Source organism: Epinephelus fuscoguttatus, linkage group LG19, assembly GCF_011397635.1.
Source record: "Epinephelus fuscoguttatus linkage group LG19, E.fuscoguttatus.final_Chr_v1".
NCBI classification, from domain to species: Eukaryota; Metazoa; Chordata; class Actinopteri; order Perciformes; family Serranidae; genus Epinephelus; species Epinephelus fuscoguttatus.
Window position 1 is genome coordinate 2,099,567 of NC_064770.1, and position 16,973 is coordinate 2,116,539.

Consider the following 16,973-nt stretch of genomic DNA (forward strand, 5'->3'; position numbering starts at 1 on the left):
ATGGGGTTGGGACCATCAGTTGTGTTGTGCAGAAGTCAGGTTAATACACAGCCAACAGCCCTATTGGACAACTGTTAAAATTCATATTATGGCAAGAACCAATCAGCTAACTAAAGAAAAACGAGTGGCCATCATTACTTTAGAAATGAAGGTCAGTCAGTCCGGAAAATTGTAAAAACTTTAAATGTGTCCCCAAGTGGAGTCACAAAAACCATCAAGCGCTACAACGAAACTGGCACACATGAGGACCGACCCAGGAGAGGAAGACCAAGAGTCACCTCTGCTTCTGAGGATAAGTTCATCCGAGTCACCAGCCTCAGAAATGGCAAGTTAACAGCAGCTCAGATCAGAGACCAGATGAATGCCACACAGAGTTCTAGCAGCAGACCCATCTCTAGAACAACTGTTAAGAAGAGACCGCGCGAATCAGGCCTTCATGGTCAAATAGCTGCTAGGAAACCACTGCTAAGGAGAGGCAACAAGCAGAAGAGATTTGTTTGGGCCAAGAAACACAAGGAATGGACATTAGACCAGTGGAAATCTGTGCTTTGGTCTGATGAGTCCAAATTTGAGATCTTTGGTTCCAACCGCCGTGTCTTTGTGAGACGCAGAAAAGGTGAACGGATGGATTCCACATGCCTGGTTCCACTGTGAAGCATGGAGGAGGAGGTGTGATGGTGTGGGGGTGTTTTGCTGGTGACACTGTTGGGGATTTATTCAAAATTGAAGGCACACTGAACCAGCATGGCTACCACAGCATCCTGCAGCGACATGCCATCCCATCCGGTTTGCGTTTAGTTGGACCATCATTTATTTTTCAACAGGACAATGACCCCAAACACACCTCCAGGCTGTGTAAGGGCTATTTGACCAAGAAGGAGAGTGATGGAGTGCTGCAGCAGATGACCTGGCCTCCACAGTCACAGGACCTGAACCCAATCGAGATGGTTTGGGGTGAGCTGGACCGCAGAGTGAAGGCAAAGGGGCCAACAAGTGCTAAACACCTCTGGGAACTCCTTCAAGACTGTTGAAAACCATTTCAGGTGACTACCTCTTGAAGCTCATGGAGAGAATGCCAAGAGTGTGCAAAGCAGTAATCAGAGCAAAGAGTGGCTATTTTTAAGAAACTAGAATATAAAACATGTTTTCAGTTATTTCACCTTTTTTTGTTAAGTGCATAACTCCACGTGTTCATTCATAGTTTTGATGCCTTCAGTGAGAATCTACAATGTAAATAGTCATGAAAATAAAGAAAACGCATTGAATGAGAAGGTGTGTCCAAACTTTTGGCCTGTACTGTATGTTACTGCATGCCCATTTTTTTTTTTATTTGTGGTGCCCCCTAGTGGTCAATTTGAATGAAATTTTAAGGATATGCGCCTGGAATCTCTTAAGACGTTGCTGGCAAGGTTTGTGATGATTGGTCCAAACGTTGTAAGTCATTTGCTGAGCCACGCCCCCTGGAAAGTTCATTGGTAAATATCTTCAAAAAGCAATCAGATATCAATAACAGTTAAAGCATTGGTGATAAAATTCTGAAAAAAATCTCATGTCATTCTGCTTATTTCAGGTATACTGACAAATATTGTGGTGCCATTTGGTTAAAAATTAGATGAAATAGAAAATGTGCATACAGCACAAATTACAACAAGATAATGAACATCACTGTGAGCTAACCGTTAAACCAATCTGAACACCATTTGAAACATGTGTCATCTAGTATCCAAAGAATGTTTGTGACAAAAGTGGTTGCATTTAGATGAAGACTTTTGGAGATATAGATGTTAATTAATTTAGCATATTCTTAAAAATATAGAGTAACGACTTCTGAATAGACCAGGGGCGATTTTAGGATCACAGTTTAGGGGTGCTGAGCACCCAGAGAGCTGCCCGGCCAGGCAAGATAAATTTTACTGTTTTGTACATTTTAACTCAATTTCATTCCCACATTTGTTAAAGAAAAGTACAACACTTTTTGGCAAAGTTTGAGACTAAACCATCAAATCTGATAAAGGTTATTTAAATGCTGAGCCACAGCAAAAGAGGAATGGATTGGAATCATGAAAGAAACATATCGTAACCCTAATTTCTGGGGGAAGATAACTCATTTTGATACAGCAGCTCCTCAACATACACATAAACAGTACGTATGTTTCTGGAGTAAACCAGCCCCTTATAGTGAGTACCAAAAATACCAAAAATGGACCTTGGACTTATTTTTTGGACTTTCATTTGAAATGCAATGCACAACATGTAACATTAACACATTAACAGTAATTGACTTATTCAATGTTTGTCTCTGCCTTTTTCCTTCTTGTCTGTATTATATAATACAAATACATGAATAAAAATACACTTCAAAAAAAGTGCTTGACATCTACAAAATAATAATAATAATAAAATAATAAAAGAGAGGCAACCCTGCCTATGGTACAATGTATGCGCGCACACACACACACACACACACACACACACACACACACACACACACAATAGGAGTTATAATGTTAATGGGCATCCAGTCAGTTAGCTAGTCAGTAGCACCTTGGCTTTAATATTAACACATGCACATGACACAACAGCTAGCTTCTCTCATTCCAATTCAAACAGAGGACAGTGGTACTGACCACCTGTAACGTTTCCTAGCTAGAAAAAACGTCAGCTAACTCCTACCTAACAACATAAACAGTGACCTACGATTAAATGCAGCAAAAATGATAACTGGTAATGATAATAATGTGTTGGTATTGAGTGGTAGAAGTTTAAGTTAAGTTTAAGTTTATTTCCTTTATTAATCCCCCTGAGGAGAAATTCAATGTTTTCACTCTTGCTTGTCAATTACACACAGGTCCGAAAGACACGCACATGCACAAACAGGACCTATACATGCACAAATTGGAGAGATGTCAGAGTGAGGGGGCTGTCCTTGGTGAGGCGCCCCGAGAGGTTGGGGGGTTTGGTGCCTTGCTCAAGGGCACCTCGGCAGTGCCCAAGAGGTGAACTGGCACCTCTCCAGCCACCAGTCCACACTCCATATAGAAGTTAGAAGTTAAGAAATGTGCCACATATCCTGGTTTAAGCCAGGTACTTACACCACTCTGAAAGGCAGCGCATTGCTCTGTGCAGATAGAGCACTCAGAGCCCGAGTCGGGGAAAGGTGGGAGGGATGGGGTGGATCAAGCCATTTTTGAGGCAAAAGGGAGGGGGGGTGCTGCTGTATTTTTGTTGTTAAAACATTACGTTTCAACCAAGTACTGTATGGTTTTGACACTTTTCTAGCTTGTTAAAAAGGGACATACAATAAGAAAAAAAAAAAAACTCTCAAATTTTAGGGGTGCTGGGATTCAATGTAGGGGTGCTTCAGCACCCCCAAAAATGGGCTAGTCTATGGAATAGACTATAGGTTGCAGCGCAACAAAGTTTTGTCACCATTCAGTGGATGTGTTGAAAAAACTTTCAGCTGTGTAGAACACATTAGTGATTTATTATGATTTTTTTGGAAGTATAGACTGTCTTGAAATTTAGTTTTAATGTAATAAGCCACGCCCCCTTTATGCAATCATTTTCAAATTTTGTGCATCGACTGAGACATGACCCAAGATGATGCAAAACAAGTTTCGTACAAATATCTCTGGCTGATTATGAGATATCAACTTTTTGCATGTGTAGCGCCCCCTATAGGTTGATTTGAATCAAACTTTCACAATATGATTCAGATCCTTATGTCAACATATTTTACAAGTTTTGTGACAATTGTCTCAGTGGTTAAGGAGTAAAGTGTTTAGTTTCATACACGTTTCATACACGTAGGTTAAACTAGCTTCAGGGGCTGTTTCCTCAAAATTTTGTAGGGGGCGCTCCTTATAGGCATTTTTTGGCACCAAGAATGAGACCCTTAAAATATCAAATTTTCTACCAGCCGTGATATATCCGCAAAATTTCATGAGTTTTGGGATATGGTAAGTCTCCCAAAAAGGCAATTCATTGGAGAAAATAATAATAAAAATAACAATAATAACAATAATAATGACAATTAAAGCTGCAAGCAGCGATGAACAGGCCCTCGCACCTTCACGCAACTCAGGGGGGCTGGCAGGACGCCTTCTGACATGTCAATTCATTTTTGTCAAAGTTAGACATCAAATGCAGGAGTGACTTGGCATATCCTTGATACAGTGCTGGAATGACATATTTCACATTTTGTATCACTTCCTCTTTCCACTAGAGGGAGTTGGAGAGCGCACTAATTATACATCTTGTTTTTATACGTCAAATATACACCACAGCATATAACCTTGACATAAATCGAAAGATAAGTGTTTGATGACACCTATTTCCTGTCACCACTAGGTGGCACTATGAGTATCAGGAAATATGGTCATATGAATGTTTTCAGGGCAGGACTTATATGAATCATGTGTAGTTTGGTGGATATTGGACCATTTACGCCAAAGTTATAGCACTTAAGTTTTTCATGGCGAGACCTCACAATTCAACACTCGGCAGCAGGCACGACATTCAACATTGGGCAGATCCTTTAATAACTTTTGGTCGCAACGTAGTCAGGCTCACATAAACCAAGTTTGGAGAAAATCTGATTAAATCTGTAGGACAAGTTCGTTAATTTACAAGCCCTGGAAATGGGCAAAAATGCACAAAAGTGGCACAAGTAAATTCAAAATGGTGGACTTCCTGTTGGGTTTAGGCAATGGGTCCAAGAGGCTTTTTTGTACGTTATGGAATGTTACAGGTGCCTACTAGGGCTGTCAAAATTGCTCAAAAATGACATTCGAATATTCCTTCTAAAAATAATTCATAGGTTCGAACCATTCAAAAAAAAAAATTTTCCCGCATTATGTCCACAAGGGGGCAAACTAATACAAGGAAACATACTTGTATATGTATTAATACAAGGAAACATAACTACTTGTAGGTATTTTAATTTCAACATAAACGTCTTTGAAAACATTTACATACCTACACATTAAAACACATAAAACAATTATCTATAACATTACATTATAAACGACCGCGGACCTCTCGCTCGCCCCCCTCTCTGACCCGTCAGGCCACACCGCTCATGGAAGCGCTGCGAAGAGCATCAAAGCGCCGCACAGCTCCGTGGCCAGCTCTGGTCTATTTTCTGCGCGAGCCGCGAGCGGATGTGTCAAGCCAGGTGACAGAGACAACAGCTGGGAGCAGAACCGCTTGTCCAGTGCTTTCAGTGCAGCGGCCCAGGCCAACGCCCACTCGCAAAGAGGACAGCTGCAGTGGTGTTTTTTTTTTCTCTCCACAATCGAGTTTTTACACTTTTTTTTTCAAATTCGAATTTAGAATATAAGTTGACAGCCCTAGTGCCTACCAAGTTTCATACATGCATGTCAAAGCAGCTTTGGGGGCTGCTTAATTGAAATATTGTAGGGGGCGCTGTTGAGCCATCTTGGTGCATCAAAGCAAAAAAATTACATCAGACAACAGGACTTGAGACGTGAAGTGTATGCCATGTTTGGTGAGTTTTCAAGTATCCCTTGCCCCTTCAAAACAACATAGTGTTTAATGGCGAACAAGGCGGCGCCATGGTGACAGCGTTTGATGAAAACTCAAAAGCTTCATTTTTAAGCATCATCAGGGTCTAAGATCAGCAAGTTTGAGGTGGGTCTGATCAACCTGCTAGAAGAGGGACATCAAAGAATGTATAAAGTAACTTTCTGTTGCCAGTAGGTGGCTCTATGGCGGTGATTCAAAATTCCTCTGTAGATGTTTTCAGGGCTGGACTGTCATCATATGTGTGAAGTTTTGGCAGGAAAAAAGACAAGTCAATCTCCAGGAGAATAAATATTTGAAAGCAGTATAAAGTGCTACTGCAGTATATTTTGTCATATTTTATTTTGATTTGTCACCTTCCACCTGAATTTTGTGTTTTCCTTTACATAAATAAAGACCATAATTTCCACCATTAATTGATGCAGAAAAAATAACCAGAAAGCAGGAAATTAAGTGTTTGAGGCTCTAAATTTTCTGGGGAGGACCCCCAGACCCTCCCACTTCATATGTGTCCCATGCAATGTTTAAACAAAATGACACCCTTGTCTGTACAGGTATTCAGATAAATATGTAAGTAAGTAAAACCTGTTACTGTATATCATTTATTTTTTAAATTGATAATCACGAGAGAAGTTTCCCTTTTTTTGCTTTAGCACCTGCTCCCAAGAATGTCCGTGCATGGGACTGGTTGTGATCATGTATAGGCTAGTGCAGACAGAATCAGGCCAATAACCCAATATTTGTGTGAATGCTGTAGATCTTGGGGGATGTATACATTAAGGTATTCAGTACCATCCCCAGGCAATTCACGTGCACTTTTTTTTCACACCTGGAATTAAATCTTAGTGCAGGTAAGCTGATGTTTCCATGGACCACATGGTAACTGGGCACACCCTTTATTTCAAACAAATGCTCAAGTAAACATGTCACCAACCACCGGCTTATTCCCTAGGGTGCCTTATGAAATGACAACAGGGACACTGAGATTGAATTGTTTGACAGTAGACAGCCCAAATGACACTGGCAGTCAGCAAAAGCAGTCAAAGCCCCTTCTTTCCCCTTCCCTCTACTTTGAGTGGTTGCATTTTATGGCTGTGCAATTAATCGTCTGGTGATTGCGATTACAATTTTGAGGTCAAACGATTTCAAAATTAATGAAATCAATTTTTGGTCACCGACACCTGGAGATGTTATGCGAGGGGCAGGTGATCACAGAAGATTTCAAAATTAGCGTGCAGAAAAATGGCCGAGGGAGAGCGAGAGTGGTGTGTGTGTGTGTGTGTGTGTGTGTGTGTGTGTGTGTGTGTGTGTGTGTGTGTGTGTGTGTGTGTGTGTGTGTGTGCGTGCGTGCGTGTGTGGCCAAACTCCGGCGTGTGCGATACAGAGAGCAGAGGAGGTTTGTAAAGGCACGACCATGTAGAGACAGAAATGACATGCCGCGGTGTAAACAATACAAGTCATCACGTCTTTCAGATAATCGTTTGCATAATCGTTGTGTTCAATTTTGACCAAAATAATCGTGATTATGATTTTTTCCATAATCAAGCAGCCCTAGAGCATTTACCCAGTGAACCCTTCTTTTCGGTTACTTACAGTATACAAAAAGGAGAAAGTGGGACTGACAAAAATGGCTTCATTTACAGAGAGCAGCAGATAGGGATGCATGATAATATCGGCACGTCATTAGTATCGGCTGATATTAGGGATGCACGCTACCTTTTCTTTTAAACCGATACTGATAACCGATAACTTTCAGCTCCTAAAGGCTGATACCGATAACCAATAACACACACACACACACACACACACACACACACACACACACATACATATATATATATATATATATATATATATACACAGTACAGGCCAAAAGTTTGGACACACCTTCTCATTCAATGCGTTTTCTTTATTTTCATGACTATTTACATTGTAGATTCTCACTGAAGGCATCAAAACTATGAATGAACACATGTGGAGTTATGTACTTAACAAAAAAAGGTCAAATAACTGAAAACATGTTTTATATTCTAGTTTCTTCAAAATAGCCACCCTTTGCTCTGATTACTGCTTTGCACACTCTTGGCATTCTCTCCATGAGCTTCAAGAGATAGTCACCTGAAATGGTTTTCCAACAGTCTTGAAGGAGTTCCCAGAGGTGTTTAGCAGTTGTTGGCCCCTTTGCCTTCACTCTGCGGTCCAGCTCACCCCAAACCATCTCGATTGGGTTCAGGTCCGGTGACTGTGGAGGCCAGGTCATCTGCCGCAGCACTCCATCACTCTCCTTCTTGGTCAAATAGCCCTTACACAGCCTGGAGGTGTGTTTGGGGTCATTGTCCTGTTGAAAAATAAATGATGGTCCAACTAAACGCAAACCGGATGGGATGGCATGTCGCTGCAGGATGCTGTGGTAGCCATGCTGGTTCAGTGTGCCTTCAATTTTGAATAAATCCCCAACAGTGTCACCAGCAAAACACCCCCACACCATCACACCTCCTCCTCCATGCTTCACAGTGGGAACCAGGCATGTGGAATCCATCCGTCACCTTTTCGCGCCTCACAAAGACACGGCGGTTGGAACCAAAGATCTCAAATTTGGACTCATCAGACCAAAGCACAGATTTCCACTGGTCTAATGTCCATTCCTTGTGTTTCTTGGCCCAAACAAATCTCTTCTGCTTGTTGCCTCTCCTTAGCAGTGGTTTCCCAGCAGCTATTTGACCATGAAGGCCTGATTCGCGCGGTCTCCTCTTAACAGTTGTTCTAGAGATGGGTCTGCTGCTAGAACTCTGTGTGGCATTCATCTGGTCTCTGATCTGAGCTGCTGTTAACTTGCCATTTCTGAGGCTGGTGACTTGGATGAACTTATCCTCAGAAGCAGAGGTGACTCTTGTTCTTCCTTTCCTGGGTCAGTCCTCATGTGTGCCAGTTTCCTTGTAGCGCTTGATGGTTTTTGCGACTCCACTTGGGGACACATTTAAAGTTTTTGCAATTTTCCGGACTGACTGACCTTCATTTCTTAAAGTAATGACGGCCACTCGTTTTTCTTTAGTTAGCTGATTGGTTCTTGCCATAATATGAATTTTAACAGTTGTCCAATAGGGCTGTCGGCTGTGTATTAACCTGACTTCTGCACAACACAACTGATGGTCCCAACCCCATTGATAAAGCAAGAAATTCCACTAATTAACCCTGATAAGGCACACCTGTGAAGTGGAAACCATTTCAGGTGACTACCTCTTATATTCTAGTTTCTTCAAAATAGCCACCCTTTGCTCTGATTACTGCTTTGCACACTCTTGGCATTCTCTCCATGAGCTTCAAGAGGTAGTCACCTGAAATGGTTTTCCAACAGTCTTGAAGGAGTTCCCAGAGGTGTTTAGCACTTTTTGGCCCCTTTGCCTTCACGCCCAAACTTTTGGCCTGTACTGTAGAAATATATATACATATATACCTCATCATTTTGACTCTTTAAATTAAGAGATATTTACTTTTTCCAATGAAAAACTATTGGCAAGCATCTCAAACATTTTCGAAAAGATATGAAACAAAAGACTATTTGATATCTCAAATGAATGTCAATAAGGTGCATTACTTACTGATATAAAAATAAAGGACCCTTGAACTGATGCAAATACATGCATCAGGATTACAAACTGAAAAAGTTCATTCCAGAAGTTCAAAAAAAATAAATAAATATAGAAAATGATTGCACTGAACAAGTTAGACTTGTCTATGAGAGAGAGAGAGAGAGAGAGAGAGAGAGAATAAATAAATCACTCTTCTTTAATACATAAATATTTCAATGGAATAAATTACTTATTGACTTGAAAGAGTTTTTCTGAATATGCCGACGTCACTGAATGCAGCATTCACTGCAGGCCATTATATACGTTATCGGGGCTATTCGTCATGATATCGGACTTATCGGAATGACATAATGATTTCCTGTTATCGGCCCAATAGTTATCGTGCACCCCTAGCTGATATTGGCTTTAAAATGAGCTATTAGAATCAGCCAAAATCCCTTTTCTTAGTTTGCACAATGAATGAATATTACATACGTTGAAAAGCATTCTATTTTATGTCTCCATTTGCTGGTGGGTCATCACGCTAAGAGTCTGCATGCATAATATGATGTTAATTCCACTACAGAAGAGACTTGATGATCACTAAAATTAGGTGGGGAAGAAAGTGATATGTTGATAGCAGTATTTTTTTTTTTAAATTATTGGTCAAATAAGTTGTTATATATCAGCATATTGGATATTGGCAAAAAAAATATTGTGCATCCCTAGTAGCAGATGTTAGCCAGTCATTGTTTCCTGTAATGTCTGTGCAGATTCTGTTGTAATCTTAGCATAATCATAGTGTAAATAATGTCTTTACTTCCTCCCACAGGTGACAGAATGGTGGGACTCCCTGCTGGAACCAAGGCTCATCATTTAAATGGGACCAAACAGTGACTTTGCACATATTGTAGCTTGGCAACATGGATTTACCTTTTCTTCAGTGAACTTTATTCCAGGATCCTTCAACTTGTGCTCCAGTGCTGTTAACTGCCGCTAAGTTAACTGTACACTGCATAAGATAGCCAAGGGATATAATAGTCGCTGAATATATTATCTTCTCTGTGCTTAATAAGTCATCATTTTGCACAGAAGAGCTACTGCAGTTGTAAGCACTGACAAATGTTATAATTGTTGCATTTGAATTGAAGTTAGATATGAAATGCTGTTGTTTTTTGTTTGATTGTTTTTTATGTAGTGGGATTTCAGTCTTGTATAAACAGTTTTTCTAATAAATAACTCAGGATAGATGTCAAGTGTGTTACTCCAGTTTAGAAATTTTCTCTCATGAACACCCATTTCTGCCAGGAAAAGAAAAAAATGGTAGGAATGCTAGAACTAGAAAATGGTGATACAGTAGTAGGTCAAATTTTTATGTAGAAAAGTCAAAAGTATACTAAAGTATACTAATATTCCAGAGTTATGAGATGGTAAATTGAAAATTAGACTTGCTACATATAACATATGAAAATATTAATATCCCTTGCTGTCCCCCAAATTTGCCGTTTTATACTAGCAGGAAATGATTTAGTACTTATAGGTGTCAAACACTAAATCAAACTGCGACTTCAGAATGTCTGAGAAATCAACATAAGAGCAAAATGCTTAGTTATTTAATATTTGTTTATTCATATCTTTTTGGAGCTGCCTCACCATCATAGTCAGTTTATTTAAATTACATCGCACTGTTGGAGAAAAATGACCATCAGCAGCACACTCAGAAATCCACTGGGTGTTACAATACTGATATTACCATACTATTTAGTATGCAAGAAAAGATTAATAGTATGTCAAATGAAGTATGCCATAAATGGTAAATTGTAATGGACTAAATAGAGCTGCATTTGTATAGTGCCTTTCTAGTCATTTGACCACTCAAAGCGCTTTTTACACTACAAGTCACATTCACCCATTCACACACACATTAGCTCCTTTTCCACCAACATTTCCAGGAACTTTTATTACCAGGAATTTATGTACCTGGGTAAAAGAATTCCTGGTAATCTGTGTGGTTTGTGTTTCCACCGCACCTCAAAGTTCCAGAAAATGTATTCAAATCAGGATGATGACGTAGATGATTTGGCGTTCGCCCTGTATTTAGCTCCGCCAGCTTATTGGCTGGTACTGTAACATGGTAACATTAGTGTTGGTAGGGAGAGTTGGGGCTGTCTTGTCTCAGCCAGCAGCTAAGTTTTAAAGTATTTTAAGATATGTGTCAAACTAAGTTAGTCTACATACAGACATCTGTCATTTGAGCTTACTAGTAACAATTAGCTATCAGCTGAACTACCGTGCTGTCCTTGTGCAAGACAGAACGTTAGTGACAGTGTCGGTAGCAGTTACTGTGTCATGTTGGTGTGTGCGTGTACGTGTGGATGTAGAGGAGTTCAGCGCCGGCACAAAAGAACCGATACCGTTAGCGCTTATCAATACTACGGTCTTTGATAATTTAGCCCCGGGGCTAATTTAGTACCAGGTTTCAGTACCCATCCTTAATTGAAAACACAAACGAGGTGAAGCTTGTAGAAATGAAATAAAGTTGGAGCCACACTGACACGGAAGTGCGCTGCAAGTGTGTGTTCCACCAATCAGCGTTCTTCAGCACACAGCCCCGCCCCTCAAGAATTCCAGGTAATCTGAAAAGTCCTACCCCCTACTACGTACTTTTTTTTTAGGGACAGTTTAGGGGTGAGGGAAAATTTTTTCCCCGGGTAATTTTGGTGGAAACACGCCAAGGTTTTTCAAAATCCCAGGTAAATCAGAAAAGTTCCTGCAGTGGAAAAGGAGCTCTTCATACACTGGTGGCCAAGGCTGCCATACAAGGTGCCATCTGCTACTCAGTTTTTAACACACTCGCACACCGATGAAAGCATCATCGGGAGCAATTTGGGGTTCAGTATCTTGCTCAAGGATACTTCGACATTCAAACTGGAGGAGCTGGGGATTGAACGGCTGATCTTCTGATTGGTGGACAACCCACTCTACTTCTGAGCCACAGCCAGGAAATACCAGGATGTCTTACCACATCCGATCACATTTTGCTGTATTCAAGTAGGTATACATCTCTGAATATTTTGACCCATGCTGACACACATGCCCGGTCCTCTGGGCAGCAGAAGATATGTCACATTGACTGAGCAAGTAGATGACAGCTTGACAGCTGATTAACAGCTGAAAGAAGCTGTAATGACGTATGCCAAGTGACTTATGATCGAGAGAATAGACAGTAATAATAGAAATAGGAATTCTTTAACTGAACGAAATGATCATAAAGATAACCAACAACAATAAAAGGGCACTATGAAAAGAACAATGACAGAGAAATGCTTATGTAATTTTAGTGTTGTGAATACAGTCTAATCTTAGAATCTACAATGTATGCAGTCATTAAATAAGTTAAAAATACATAGCTCTCTGACTTGAGCTTCATCTCTGACAAGCTTTGCATATAGTGTTTTGTTTTACTCCAAGGTAACGTTAAGTGATAACGTTAAAATCAGCTGTGCTGCAAATCGCATACTTTTTATTTTTACATCAAATTTCATGTTATGGACTGCGACAGATATGTGACCAAGAAGGTCCAAATTCAAGGCACGATGTTATGACGTAGAGTGTCACAATTTGTGCATACTGCACTGTAAACCATAATTCCCTTACTCAATGTAAAATGTTTTTGGTAACCACTTACACTTAATACTTTTAGTTTAGTACAATACAGTAACATAAAAGTTTTGAGTACACCAGACACAAAAATAAATGTGTCAAATGACACTTTTATGTCGCTTTAACATAACTTATTTTTTGTTTGAGCTTTTTTTTGTGATCATTTTTTTATTGAATATTTATGATGGCAACATGACCATAGCACTGACACAGAGGGCACAGCGAATGGAAGTGCTGCAACAAGAGTTTCTTTACCCTTCCTATTCTCTTATTTTCCTTCCTAGCAACTATATCTGCCCTCTAGCCACTGACATGGTGGATCAAAAGTTGTTTGAGCATTTAATTCTATGTCATATGAACTTAGGTTTCTAAAGGTAAAGAGATGAATTCAGAAACAGGAAGTTCACTTTAATTCACCTCAGCGCAATTTTATGTTAGATAAGGAGTACTGATAAGAATAATATTATTGATAAAATCCTAACAATACTCATGCTTAGAGATGGCCACCATTACAATTGCTGGCCTCCTAACCACCCCCCATGAAAAGGCTGTGGCGTAAATAGTGAAAATTAGACATCCTGAGGTATGTATATGTCCATTTCACAAAGTGGCAACCGTTCTACTTCCGTTTGTGCATGCTGCAATGGTCTTGTGCCTGTTAGAACTGCTCCTATGGAGCCTGAACAATGTGTTTTCTACCAGTCACCAGTTTCTTGCTTAAAGTTACAATTGCAGATGCTGTTTGTCTTGTTGACAAATTTCAAGGTGACATGAAAAGGTCAAAGGTCAAGTCTTGACAGTACAGCCTGAAGTTTCAAGTATTTCCAACCTCTTCCTCCCTGAAGTGCATTGCACACACAGATGTACTGTTTCTCTTTGTGGTAAATCCCACCCCCTTGTCTCTTCTTATAGACAAAATCCATTCATTCATTCATCTTCTAACCGCTTCATCCTCTTGAGGGTTGCGGGGGGGCTGGAGCCTATCCCAGCTGACATCGGGCGAGAGGCAGGGTACACCCTGGACAGGTCGCCAGACTATCGCAGGGCTGACACATAGAGACAAACAACCATTCACGCTCACATTCACACCTACGGACAATTTAGAGTTATCAATTAACCTAATCCCCAATCTGCATGTCTTTGGACTGTGGGAGGAAGCCGGAGTGCCCGGAGAGAACCCACGCTGACACGGGGAGAACATGCAAACTCCACCCAGAAGGGCTCCCACGCCAGGGATCGAACCAGCAACCCTCTTGCTGTGAGGCGACAGTGCTAACCACCACACCACCGTGCTGCCCAGACAAAATCCATCTCCTTATTAAATTCTCATAGTTGAAAAAGCTGTGGAAGGACAAATATGGCTGTTTCTTGTTCTAATCCGAGCAAAAAGGAACACCACATGCCTGAGGGCTTCTTGACTCCACTGTTGTTTCTACCCACAAATTAAGCTATTGCAGATAACCGGATGTTGGTTTTCCCTACATCCAGTTCCCACTCCATTGGTAGCAACCATTTGGCATAGCTTGTCTGGAAGGGAGCTAAAACGCACGTCAAATTTAGGCTAAATTTTGGTGAGGGAACAACTGGTATGGCCATTTTCAAAGGGGTTCCTTGAACTCTCACCTCCAGATATCTAAATGAAATTGGGTTCTTTGGGTACCCACCAGTCTCCGGAGAAGGCTTGTTCTCAGTAAATGTTTTGTCCCTCACAATCAATGTACTCATTTAAATTAAAGCTGCGTATTTGTCTTTTTAAAGAAAAGGACAACTAGTCTATTTGAAGAACAATGAATCTCCTGATGTATAGATACATAAAAAACAGAATTGTTTTAATTGTCAAAATATTAACTTCACTAGTATTAGTTTTAGTCTATGGACATCAGATAATTAATAATATTAACTGTAAAATAAGAAATCAAAGTACTAGGCTATATCTATCAGTGTGTGATTCCTTAACTCTCATACTGACATAGTTTTCAGTTTCTAGCCTCTAAACTTCAACAGCATAACTGAATTCCTGAAATTCAGCTGTAGATTTTGGTTTTGGTGTGTCACCTCATGATTTTCAGTGGCCCCATTTGGTCACATCGATGAAATTTCTGGGGGCACACCTGGTCATACCAAACCAAGTAAGGCTGAAGTGGCATAGAATTGATCAAATTTGTGCTTAATGGCTTTTGAATCAAACTTTTCATTTATAAGAAGAAGAATTTCTTCTCTCAGTAGGCTACATGCTGTCACTTTAAATCATAAACTTTAATTACTACCTCATAACCAGGCCCAAACAGAATCTGCAGAATTTTTAAATTGTTCTCAACGGTGATCCTAAACGAAAATCTGCAGAATTCTGCAGATTGTTTTTTTTTTTGCTGATAATATCATAGACATCATAGACACTATTCATTTATGGTAACAATTGTTTTTGAACAAAAATAACCTCACACAATTATTATTATTATTATTATTAACCTTTATTTAACCAGGAAGATCCCATTGAGATTAACAACCTCTTTTTCAAGGGAGACCTGGCCAAGATAGGCAGCAGCTAGTATGGAGCACAGTTACAAATTACACAGATAAAACACAAACAAATTGAATTACAAGCAGATTATGAAAAACAAGTACATGTAGTGGAGTCGGCCTCAAGTATTCTTAGTTTGGATTTAAAGCTGCTCAAAGAAATTAACCCTGTTAGTTTCCAGTCATTTTGCAACATATTCCATGCTGAAGGTGCAGAGTAGACAAAAGCCTTTTTACCCAATTCAGTACGGGCATATGGAACAGAAAGCAACAAGTAGTCTTGCGAACGAAAGGAGTAAGGAACAGCACTTCTCTGTGCAATTAAGGAACAAATGTAGGAAGGCAGTAGACCAAGTAATGCCTTATATATAAAAGTATACCAATGACTGAGCCTTCGGGTGGCCAGAGCAGCCCATCCAACCCGAGAGTATAACTCACAGTGGTGTGTACAATACATTTAAACCTAAAATTACCTCAAGCAGGCTAAAAGAACTACTTGATTTAATCATGAATATGTCGAGAAAAAATGTAAACATTTGTTGAAGAAGTCATTCAACAAAATGTGGGACACGTGGCCATTAAAATGCAATGTTTAATATGGAGCAGAGAGAACAAAAATTTGCTATTAACAGTAAGTCTTATTTTTGACATTTCTTCTTACTACACCACTAACTTTGGTTTTAATGCTAACTGAATACAACGCATGATTATCACACACAGTGTGATAATCATGTGATACACAGACAGTGACAGAGATGGAGTCCTGGCATCTCCTCCATGCTGCTGACACTGTGCTGGGAGACACAACAAACCTTCTTGTGACTGCATGTTTGGATGTGCCATCCTGGAAGAGCTGGACTACCTGTGCAACCTGATTGGGCTGCAGGTACCGCCACATGCTACCGGTAGTGACAAGGACACTAGCAGAACACAAAACTAGAGAAGAATCGGTCAGGAAGGATAAGGAGAGAGCAACTGTCTGTGGACACCACATGCAAAACCATTCCTTTTTGGGGGGTTGTCTTACTTTTGCCTCTCCATTGCTCCTTAATTTGTACCAAAGCAGATGAAACTGATTCACAGTCACTTGTGCTTTTTAAATGGACAGATTGATATCCCTGAAATTTAACTTACTTGGTGTTATACTCTGACGATTAAGTGTTCCCTTAATTTTTTTGAGCAGTGTATATTCCTAAAATGTGTGGCACATCTGGGAAATTCTGCAGGCGCAGATTACGTATTAACCTAGATAACCCAGATTACTCATAACATACCATAAGTATTTGTATTATTGTCATCATGTATTGTCTTTTTTATTTTGGAGGAAATGGTCAGTTTCACAGGTTTATGTGATCAGATGGTTTTTAGGGTAGCTGGAGAGGAAAGATAGCTTCAATAAACTGCTGAAAGAGCATCTCAGGTGGAAGCAGCTGCACAGTGTTATTTCGGAGACTGGTAACACATCCAAATGGAGAAGTTTGTTTTCATGGCTTTTTGACAAAAATCGAAAGCGCACCGTGAATTTTTCCCCTAGTCAAACAAAGAAATCTCTTTCCAGCCGACGCACTATGGGCAAACACAGGTGGATTGTAATTAGCACCGGTTTGTGACGCAATGCCCCGTGTCCTAGTCGTAAATCATCGCCCTTTTCCGTAACTTGTCGCGCCTCTTGAACAA

General features: G+C 40.2%; 1 protein-coding gene across 6 annotated transcripts in view; it reads left to right on the forward strand.

The window, feature by feature from the left end:
- The window catches only part of coil (coilin p80), a 57,402-nt gene extending 47,033 nt beyond the window's left edge, over window positions 1-10,369 (forward strand). For all 6 annotated transcript variants that reach the window (XM_049560208.1, XM_049560206.1, XM_049560205.1 and 3 more), the window contains one exon: window positions 9,946-10,369. In XM_049560208.1, coding sequence (XP_049416165.1) covers window positions 9,946-9,993 — 48 coding nt within the window. In that variant the 3' untranslated portion in view covers window positions 9,994-10,369. The remainder of the gene's footprint in view (window positions 1-9,945) is intronic.
- Window positions 10,370-16,973: the final 6,604 nt, after the last annotated feature.